This window comes from Acinonyx jubatus, chromosome B2, assembly GCF_027475565.1.
Source record: "Acinonyx jubatus isolate Ajub_Pintada_27869175 chromosome B2, VMU_Ajub_asm_v1.0, whole genome shotgun sequence".
In the NCBI taxonomy this organism is placed as follows: Eukaryota; Metazoa; Chordata; class Mammalia; order Carnivora; family Felidae; genus Acinonyx; species Acinonyx jubatus.
Window position 1 is genome coordinate 54,909,275 of NC_069385.1, and position 10,354 is coordinate 54,919,628.

The window sequence follows — 10,354 nt, forward strand, 5'->3', positions numbered from 1 at the left end:
TAACTGTTGGGCCTAGACCAGATCAGTTAATAAGATGCTCTTGTAATACAGAAGATGAAGATTGGCATTAATGATGATAATTTGCCTATCTTTAGGTATTTTTCAAACTGTGGGCCATGAGCCATTATTAATTTTTACTTTTTAAGAACACTGAAGAGTACAGAAAATATTACAGCTCATCACATAGTAAATACTGCTTTATGAAACTTCCATTACAATTACACATACATATATAAGAATATATACACACACACTGGGTCATCATGTAAAATGTATTTACTGTAGATATAATAATAATAAAAAGTCAGGGGCACCTGGGTGGCTCAGTCGGTTAAGTGTCTGACTCTTCATTTCAGCTCAGGTCATGATCTCAAGATCTGTGGGTTTGAGCCCCGCATTGGGCTCTGTGCTGGCAGTAAGGAGCCTGCTTGGGATTCTCTCTCTGCCCTGCCCCGGCTCTCTCCCTCTCTCTCAAAATAAAAAAATAAAAACTTTAATTGTTTTTTAATGTTTATTTTTGAGAAAGAGAGAGCGCGTGCATGAGAGAGGGAGGGAGGGAGGGGCAAAGAGAGAGGGAGACACAGAACCCAAAGCAGGATCCAGGCTCTGAGCTGTCAGCACAGAGCCTGATGTGGGGCTCAAACTCACGAGCCATGAGATCATGACCTGAGCCAAAGTCGAATGCCCAACCGACTGAGCCACCCAGGTGCCCCAATACAAACTTAAAAAAAAGTTTGGGGTAGCCTGGGTGGCTCAATTAAGCATCAGGTCATGATCTCATAGTTTGTGAATTTGAGCCCCTTGTCAGGCTCCAAGTTGATAGTGAGGAGCTTGTCTGGGATTCTCTCTCCTCCTCTCTCTGCCCCTCACCTGCTCATGCTTCTCTTGAAATAAATAAATAAACGTTAAAAAAAAATTGAAAACACTGATCTAAGTGACTTTAGCAAAGTGTTTTTCACTATTAGGTATAATGCCAAAGGCCATATGTATGCCTGGAAGCTGAGAACCCACCTGTCCATTCCCCTCAATCAACAATACCCCCAGAGCCATAGGGTTTGCAGAAATGGAAAGGGCACCCTCTCAGGGATAACTTTGTGCAGAGTCCTCATTTTACATATGAGTACAAATAAGACTCGGAACAATTTAACAATCCACTAAGTCATACAGCTAGTAAACAATCCAGTCAGGATTCCAACGACAAGTCTTGACACTCACTGTTTACTATGGGTCAGGCACTCCTCTATTAACTCATTTATTCCTTCCAACAAGCCCATCTCAGTTACAGGGTCAGACAAATACTTAGTGGATTCAAACCCAGGCTCCCTGGCTAAGTCAAGGCTCCATGCTGAACTGCCTGTCTTTTGACTCTAAGTCCACTGTTCTTTCTGCTACGCCATGACATTTACTGTCTCGTTTTCTCTTGAACAAAAACCAACTTTCACCAACTGCAATACTAGAGAGAATGAATAGTTTCAGGAGCAGAGGAGTGGTAGGAACTGTCACCCCGACTTAGGAGAAATCCTCAGGGGTGCCTGGCTGACTTGGGTGGTGGAGAGTGTGACTTGATCTCATGGTTGAGTTCGAGCCCCACGTTTGGTGTACAGATTACTTAAAAATAGAATCTTAAAAAGAAGAAGAAGAAGGAGGAGGAGGAGGAGGAGGAGGAGAAGGGGAGGAGGAGGAGGAAGGAAGGAAGGAGGAAGAAGAAGAAATCCTAAGAGGAGACATCCTCAGGGAGGGAAGTCCTGTCTGTCCGTCCCTGGACTCCCACATTTCCCTGCTGAAGCCCCACCTTTATATCATACTGTTGTGTCTTGTGAGGAATGCCTGGATAGGATATTGCTCTTTGTATATATCACAAATAGATCGCATTTACCTACACTAGGAAACTTTTACTAGCACAAAACAACAATTTTAAGATTGTATTCACATGGAAATACAATAAACATAACCAAAATGTCAAGCCAAGTATTACCTTCGTGTTTATTAGCTACTACTCCCTCTTTGTGATCTGCTTATTCTCTAGCATGCAAATAGTCAGTAAATGCTGGAAGTTTAGAGAAAATTTATGAACATAAGGGGCGCCTAGGTGGCTCAGTCAGTTGAGCATCTGATTCTTGATCTCAGCTCAGCTCTTAATCTCAGGATTCTAAATTTAAGCCCTGTGTTAGGCTTCATGCTAAGCATGGAGCCTACTTAAAAAAAACAAAACAAAACAAAACTATGGGGGCCCTTGGGTGGCTCAAGGGTTTAAGCATCCGACTTAGGCTCAGGTCATGATCTCGTGGTTCGTGAGTTTGAGTCCCATGTCAGGCTCTGTGCTGACAGCCCCAGAGCCTGGAGCCTGCTTCGGATTCTGTGTCTCCCTCTCTCTCTGCCCCTTCCCTGCTCTCTCTCAAAAATAAACATTTAAAAAACATTAAAAAAAAAGATTAAACAAATTATGAACATAAAATTGAGAAAACACATTAACCTAATTTTTGCTGGAGATGATGACCATTTGTAGCAATGGACACCCAGGGCCATGGGGTAGAGCCTGAGAACCCAAGTTCTATCACAGAGCTGATCACTGGTCAGAGGAGGAGTAATGGAGCAGAGTGCTAACCAGGCCCCAACCCCTCTTCGACCAGAGCAGCAGTGCTGGAAAATACTGAGGTTCCTTGTATTTCACTTGGAGAAAGGATTCTACTAATGGGAAAAAAAAAATGTCCTTTTAGCATAGCTTCCCCCCTCTTCCAGGCTGCACACAAGAGCCACTCTCCCTCTCCACCCTCCCCTTCCCTTTTCCAAATTCATGTTGCACCAATGCTATGTGTCTTTGTACTGTTATTATCTTCTAAGCTCTATGGGTAGTGACAGGGCAAGAATTGTGTCTCATTCCTCACTCCTATCCCCATTAGCTTGGCACACACAAACACCAGTGAATACTTGCAGACTCATTTTCTAGAAATGAAAGGAGCATCCTGCCCATTATCACATCCACCCTACATTCACTCATTTGCCTGTATATGCTAGGTAGCCAGCTAGGCTAGGCTTGGGGATAGGGGATAAAACACAGCCCTTGCCCTCAAGGAACTGCTATTCAAGGGGAATGTGGGCAAATTGGCTGTCAGAGAACTTAAGTGAAAGCTAAGGTCCAAAGGAGGCGGGACCCTATACAGGCTAATGCCTGGAGCAGGGATGCCTGTGAAGAGTTCTAACTGCAAAGGTCGCCTGAAACAGAACTTGGGGGGAACAGCAAGTTACAACCATAATTTTTCGCTTTCTAATGGACCATTCTCATCAGCATGCTGTTACTTCTCTCACTAAAAAGCCAACCAACCTTCTCTTAATGCCACTAACTCCCAGCTACAACTTTTGTTCATCTTTATAACAGAACTCAAAACGGTTGTCTATGCTCTCCTCAATGCCTCTCATTTTCTAAATCCAAAAGGTCATTTATGAGTCCTCCTCTTGTCTGACCTCTCAGCACATCTGAAACCAGTGATCACTCCCTTCTTCTTCACTTAGCTTCCGGGACACCTTGCTCTTGGTACTCCTCCTGGTGTACCCTCCCTGCTGTCCTCCCTTCTCCCAGACATCTTAACGTTGGTGGGCCCCTGGGCTCAATCTTTGGCCTGCATCTCTTCTATGTGATTCATCAGTTTTGACAAATGCGTATCAAGACACCAAACATTTCCATGGTTTTAAATACCGCCTATATGCCAACTACTCCCCAGTCTACATCCCCATTCCAGATCTTTCTCCAAAACTCCAGACATGTATATCTGTGCAGAAAAGATTTAATATAGCAGGCCTGAGACCACTATCCTTAGAAAGGCCTGCTTACAAGGTGGGCCCCCGGCTGGCATCTGGAAACTTGGGATTTCAGGACTCTCACCACTCTCAGAACTGGCAGGAGTAGCTCACCACTGTAAACTGTTTGTACAATTTCCTTTTTTTTTTTTTTAACGTTTATTTTTGAGACAGAGAGAGACAGAGCATGAAGAGGGGAGGGGCAGAGAGAGAGGGAGACACAGAATCTGAAACAGGCTCCAGGCTCCGAGCTGTCAGCACAGAGCCCGACACGGGGCTCGAACTCACGGACCGTGAGATCGTGACCTGAGCCAAAGTTGGACGCTTAACCGACCAAGCCACCCAGGCGCCCCTGTTTGTACAATTTCTTATGATGAACACCTGCTTTCCTTCTGGGAGTCTTGAATTTTGGTACATGCTAGACAGAGAGTGCCTATATGACAAAAGCCAATAAACACCCTGGGCAAAGTCCCTAATGAGTGTCCCTGATAGACAGTATTTCACATGTCACAGTTTGTTGCTGGGGATTTAAGCCTGTCCTATTGAGTCCACTGGGAGAGGACTCTTAAAGGACTGCACCTGGTTTCCTCCAGATTTTGTCCCGTGCATCTTCTCCCTTTGCTACTGTGCTTTGTATCTTTCTGCTGTGATAAACCCTAGCCCTGACCCAGAGCCATGTCCTATTGAATCTTCCTAGTGAATTAGTGAACCTAGGGGTGGTCTTGGGTTATTGACACAATAGCCAAACGCTTATTTGACATCCCTGTTACTTTGGGCGTGTAACAGGTATCTCAAGCTATACTGGTCCCAAAACAAACTCCTGACACGTCACCAACCCCAAATCTGTTTCACCTGTAGCCTTCCCCATGTCAGTAAATGATAACTCCACCCTTGTAGGTGCTGAGAACAAAAGCTTCCGGTAATTCTTGATTCTCCCTCATACCCATATCCAATATGCCAAGAGATTATTATGTTGGCTGTATCTTCAAAACATGGTCCAGTATCCCATCACCTCTCACCACTTCCACTGCTTCATCACCAGGGATACTACAAAGGCTCCAGTAGAGTCTATTTTCCACAGACCAGTCATTCTTCCAAAAATAATTTATACTTTATCACTCCTACAAAAGCACGGAGAAGAGGAAGGTCCCTACTGTAGCTAACAGGCTCCATGTGATCTCGTTCCTCCGTTCCCTCTCTGACCTCATCTCTTGCCACTCTTACCTTTGCTCTCTCAGGTCCAGCCACACGGACCTTCCTGATGCTTCTCACATACAACAGGGACATTTCTGGTTAAGGTCTCTGTCCCAGCTGCACCCTGAACTCTTACCCCACACACCTGCATAGATAACTTATTTTCTTAAAACTTTTTTTTTTAAATGTTTTTTCATTTTTGAGAAAGGAAGACAGACAGAACATGAATGCGGGAGGGGCAGAGAGAGGCAGACAAGAATCCGAAGTAGGCTCCAAGCTCTGGCACAGAGCCTGATGTGGGGCTCCAACCCATGGACGGTGAGTTCATGACCTGAGCTGAAATAGGATGCTTAACTGATTGAGCCACCCAGGCACCTCTCTTCAACTCTTAACTCCGATGTCACCTCAATGCTGTCTACTCATTCCAATTCTATTTAATAAGCTTTTTGCCCTCCCAATCATCCCTTACTCTGCTCTACTTTTCTCCTCTATAGCACTTATCACCTATCATATCATACATAATTTACTGGGTGTTTCTTTCTCTTTTTTCCTTTTTTTGGACTGTTTCCCCTAAGAGAATATAAACTCTACCAGGGTAGAAATCTTCACCTGAATTTGTTTGCCTCTGCTGAATCCTAAGGGCCTCAGAAGAGTGCCTGGCACATGGTGGGTGTGCTTAATTAGCCACCGTGGAACGAAAGTAGATCAGGAGAACTGGAGCATCAGAATGAACCCAGAAAAGATCCCACAAAGTTGGGGCTCGATTGAAGTGCAAAAGGCTAGATTTCGAAAAACCCTGCCCATAGAAGTTTGGAATTGACCCAGAGAGCATGTGAACCATAGAAAGATCTTAAGCAGGGAAGTGACCCGATAGAAGTACATTTCAAAAGATTATTAGTAGTAGTAGTAGTAGTATTTTGCTAATCACGTGGACGTGAGTTGCGAGGATGAAAACGGCAGGTATCCCGGAGGTTTGTGGTGAGATCTTCAGGAGGGATATAAGATACGTGAATTAGACGAAGGCATTAAGAAATCAACGTCTGGGAGAGAGGCAACGTTACCCTTGACCTGCGGGACACTGGGAATCGCTCCACGTTCTGAGCCTGTTCACTACTCCATTAAGAACCTGTCCTAACTGCTTTGCGGTCTACTGCAACTGCAAATCCTCCCTTCTCCTGGAGACCTCAGACTGAACACCGAAACGGGGTCGGGTTCCCCCGCATACTCCCCACCCCCGCGGGCTGCGCACCTTCCCGGGTCCTCAAGGTCAAAGGAAACTGGACACCTGCGTCCTCGAGCTCCGGGTCTGCGTTTGAAGCCAGCAGTAGCGGCCGGGCCCAAAGGCGGCGTGCCTCTGCGAGCCAAGTGCCCACGACCCCTCAACCCCCGGGTCCACGGGGCGTCCTGAGGCTGGCCGGGCCGGGGCAGGCAGGACGCGGCAGACTCACGCGGAGTCCTGGCAGGAGCGCAGGCTGGGCAGAGGCGTTCGCCGCGCCCCTACTTCACGAGTGCGCGCCAGGAAGCAACAGAGTGGGCGCCAGGCGGGGGCACAGCACGCCCGACAGGGGCGCAGTTACCTGCAAGTCAAGGCAGCTCCTCCCCCCCGTCGATCCCTCCCCGCGGCCTTGCGGACGGGGCCTCCAGGCCCCGCCCTGCCTTGCCCCGCCCCTTCCGTCAGCGCCGCCGCGGCGAGAGCGGGCCGGGCGGGGCGCACGGGAGCGGCGGCGGCGGCGCAGCGACCCCTGCTGGAGGTCGCTCTTCGGCGGACTGCGCGGAGAACAGGCCGGGCAGAGTGGAGCCGAGGAGGCAGCGCCGCGTGTTTATTTTCACGTGGCCCGAAAAGAGAGCTTATCTTAATGTAGTGTCTTTGGATTTTCTGCGGTCACAAACCCCTTTGAACATCTTTGAGAGCTATAACGTTGTCTCCAGAAAAATGTAAGTACCCGCCAGAATTTACTGATAAAGTAAGGTAAGTTCAGAACATCTTTTCAAGACTAAAGTGATTAAAAGGTAACTGGTCATAACTGTCAGGCTTACCTGTCATGCAGTAGGTGATTAGATGGAAAAAAAAAAAGTCTGAAAATACTGCTTAGCCGTGGGCCTTGTAGAAACAGCTCTTTTGCGATGTAAAAAGATGAACCAGAAACTAAAGAACTTCCAAGGGACAGCCTGTTTTATATGTGGACACATTAATGTTATGGGGATACATGCTCTGTTAAATTAAAAATAGTAAGTTTTTCCCCCTTGTTTTCGGATCATCCTCCCTTCTCTTTCCCTTCCTCACCAGCTCTAGGTTTCTTACACTATAAATTCTACTGCTTCCTCACTGATTCACAGTGGCTATTTGGTTGCATTTGAGCAATAAGAAAAAGCAGTTACAATTGTGTCAAATGTTGAAATGATACAACTTCATACATCTGTCAATTCAGTTTATAATGTTGACATTTTGGGCGATATATAGTTGCATTTTCTAGTTTAAGTCATTTGTAGAAGATTACAGATAAATTGTTAAATCTGCCAGTAATAGGGGTTAATCAGTATTATTATAAACTGACAAAATTACTGTATGATTATGCATGATTATAGGAGGAGATAAAAGAATACAGTGATAATGGGTTACATAGAATCAACTTGGCCACTGGCCTTTAAAAAAGAAACATTTCATTAGATGAATCAAGTTAGTATTTAACTTAAAATGCTAATTAATATAAAAAAAACTGCTGTGAGATTAACAAGTAAGTAGTATGTGGGGGTTGGGAGGTACACATATTTGTGATTTGTAATTTTTTTCACAGAAACACCCAATTCTTGGGGCACCTGGCTGGCTCAGTCGGTAGGGCATGTGACTCTTGAGATCTCAAGGTGGTGAGTTCAAGCCCAGCTTTGGGTGTGGAGCCTACTTAAACAAAGAAAAAAAAAAAAGAAAAGAAAAGAAGAGAAAAGAAAAAAGAAGAAAAGAAACATCCTATTCTTTTCCCATCTGGGCAAGAGCTCCCGCTGTAGTGCTTTACAGGGATGGTAGTTTTCACGAGGTTAGACCATGGGGTGGATTAGGTTCCCATTAGTCAACAGTGATACACTACTTCAAATCACAAAGGAGAATTTTAATTTAGCTCCAATACTTAATCTTACATAAAGAGATGAGTAAATCAGGTGGCGCCTTTGGTTGGGGCCTGTAGATGAATTTAAAGTTATTTTTTGAAGTTATTTTTTTAATGCAGGAGGAGCAGCCTCACTCTAAACATTGTTATTATGGGCTGGATTTTCTTATAACTTCTCTTCCAATTTATTTACTGCTTATTTATTTGTTTAAGTTGAGACAAATGAGCTGGAGCAGAAAGTCTCCTTTCCACTGCCTCACCTTGCATATCCCAAACCTCAAGGTTAATCACCAAATATATTTTAAGAACAATCCATTACGTGGGGCGCCTGGGTGGCTCAGTCAGTTAAGTGTCCAACTCTTGAGTTTGGCTCAGGTTGTGATCTCATGGTGAGATGGAGCCCCGGGTTGGGTTGGGCTCTGCGCTGACAGTGCTCTCTCTCCCACTCTCTCTTCTTCTCCCCTACCCTCAAATAAATAAATAAAACTTTAAAAAAAAACTTTCTAAAAACAAAAAAAGGGAACAATCCATTACAAAGTCCCGCCCCTTCACTCTGCACCTTCTTGAGGAGCTCATTCTTTAGGCTCTGCTTTTTCCTGAATCATCAACCTTTCTCACTCTTCCAGACCATAATCCTGTCTACATGCAAACAATACACACAAGTCACAAGTTCTTATCTCACATACATGAGATATATGACATTTTTTTATTTTAGAAATTAATAGATACAATGATACTTTTTTTCACTTCATTTTATTTTCAAGATTCATCCCATGTTTATACATACTTTTGGGCTTCTTCATACCATTCATATATAAATTATTCACAGTTTATTTGTTTCCTTCCTAAAGAACAATTAGCTTCTGTCAAACACTGCAGCCATGGGCACTTCTGGGGGTAGGGAGTATATCACTGTGTGAAAGTTTCTCTGGGGTGTTTACTTAGAATAGGAATCTCTGGGACCTAGTGTAAGTGTGTTTTTCTTCAGTCTTACTAAAAATGGCCTAGTTTACATTCACATTACTAATTTACATTTGCACAAGCTCATGAAAGCCGTATTTCCCCCCATTCTTCTTAATAGTTCATATTATCAGATTTTTAAATATTGTCAGTTGTATGGATGGAAAATACACCTTGTTTTAATTTTAAACTTTCCCTGATGGTAGTGAGATTGAGTATCTTTTTATATATTTGTTGACTATTCAGATTTTTCTCTTCTTTATTTTTTTATTTTTTACATTTATCTATTTTTGAGAGAGAGAGAGAGCACACGTGCACTCCTGCACAAGTTGGGGAGGGGGAGAGAGAGAAGGAGATATAGAATCCAAAGCAGTCTCCAGGCTCTAAGCCATCAGCCAGAGCCTGACACAGAGCTGGAACCCACAAACCGCGAGATCATGACCTGAGCTGAAGTCAGACGCTCAACCTACTGAGCCACCCAGGCACCCCAGATTTTTCTCTTCTTTAATTTGCCAGTTTAATCATGCTCCCAATTTGCGTTTATGATGGATGCCCTTGCATTCTTATAACATAGTTTAAAAAAAAATCACATGCACGTTTCCCTAAATAATATATTGACTTATTTTGTTCTTGAAATGTGTATAAATGATGTCATGTTATAGGTCATATCGATGATGACTGTAAGTCATCAGTACAGTTTCTGTTGATAACTCATGCTTTCACTCAAAGATAGAGTTCTAAGATTCACTTATCTGTAGCTGGTGAGTTATAGTTCATCTATTTCTTTTACTGCTCATAATATTCCATAGTGTAGCATACATAATTTATTGTTTTTTTCTTTCAGAAGAAAAATGATTTTATTTTTTTAACGATTTTATTTTTTTGCCAATATGTATACTTTTACAGTCTTTTGTACAATTTTATTTTCTCCCTTCAATCATAATATGATATCCAAATTTTGTTTTAATCGGAGGGTCCATAAACACAGGCTTATCCGGCCCACTTTCAGGCAAGGCAAATACTGCTTCTTGAAATGGTTCCACCATGGAACCTCTGGTCATCCAACCCGTGTCACCCCCCTGCTTGGCTTTATCTCAACGATACTGTGCAGCCACTTCACTGAATCTCTTTCCAGACTTTAATTTTTCCTCGACTTCCATGATTTTGCATGTTTTTCATATAGAACGTGTCTGATCTTTACTGCACTGCCACCACCTTTGGGACCCTGAGCCTTCTTGTCAGAATGGCCACTCCCAGAGGCTGCTTCCCCTCCCCACCTTTCCCGGAACCACTTTTTCCTTTAA

General features: G+C 43.9%; 2 protein-coding genes and 1 pseudogene across 8 annotated transcripts in view; 1 reads left to right on the forward strand and 2 right to left on the reverse strand.

Moving 5' to 3' along the window:
- Window positions 1-6,645, reverse strand: part of MTRES1 (mitochondrial transcription rescue factor 1) — a 27,326-nt gene extending 20,681 nt beyond the window's left edge. For 5 of the 7 annotated variants that reach the window (XM_053222414.1, XM_027057165.2, XM_027057162.2 and 2 more), the window contains exon 1: window positions 6,239-6,371. The gene's annotated coding sequence lies outside the window, so the exon portion shown is untranslated. Of the gene's footprint in view, window positions 1-6,238; window positions 6,372-6,566 lie in introns of those variants that run through there. The other 2 variants (XM_027057164.2, XM_053222415.1) reach the window with 1 other exon arrangement.
- Window positions 5,937-10,346, forward strand: LOC128315768 (uncharacterized). Its single transcript, XM_053223353.1, has 3 exons — window positions 5,937-5,949; window positions 6,113-6,924; window positions 7,785-10,346. The coding sequence occupies exons 1-2, from the start codon at window positions 5,937-5,939 to the stop codon at window positions 6,844-6,846; spliced, it is 747 nt and encodes a 248-aa protein (XP_053079328.1). The 3' UTR covers window positions 6,847-6,924; window positions 7,785-10,346.
- LOC128315769 (peptidyl-prolyl cis-trans isomerase NIMA-interacting 4-like) lies at window positions 9,971-10,352 on the reverse strand (annotated as a pseudogene).
- Between the last annotated feature and the right edge of the window lie 2 nt (window positions 10,353-10,354).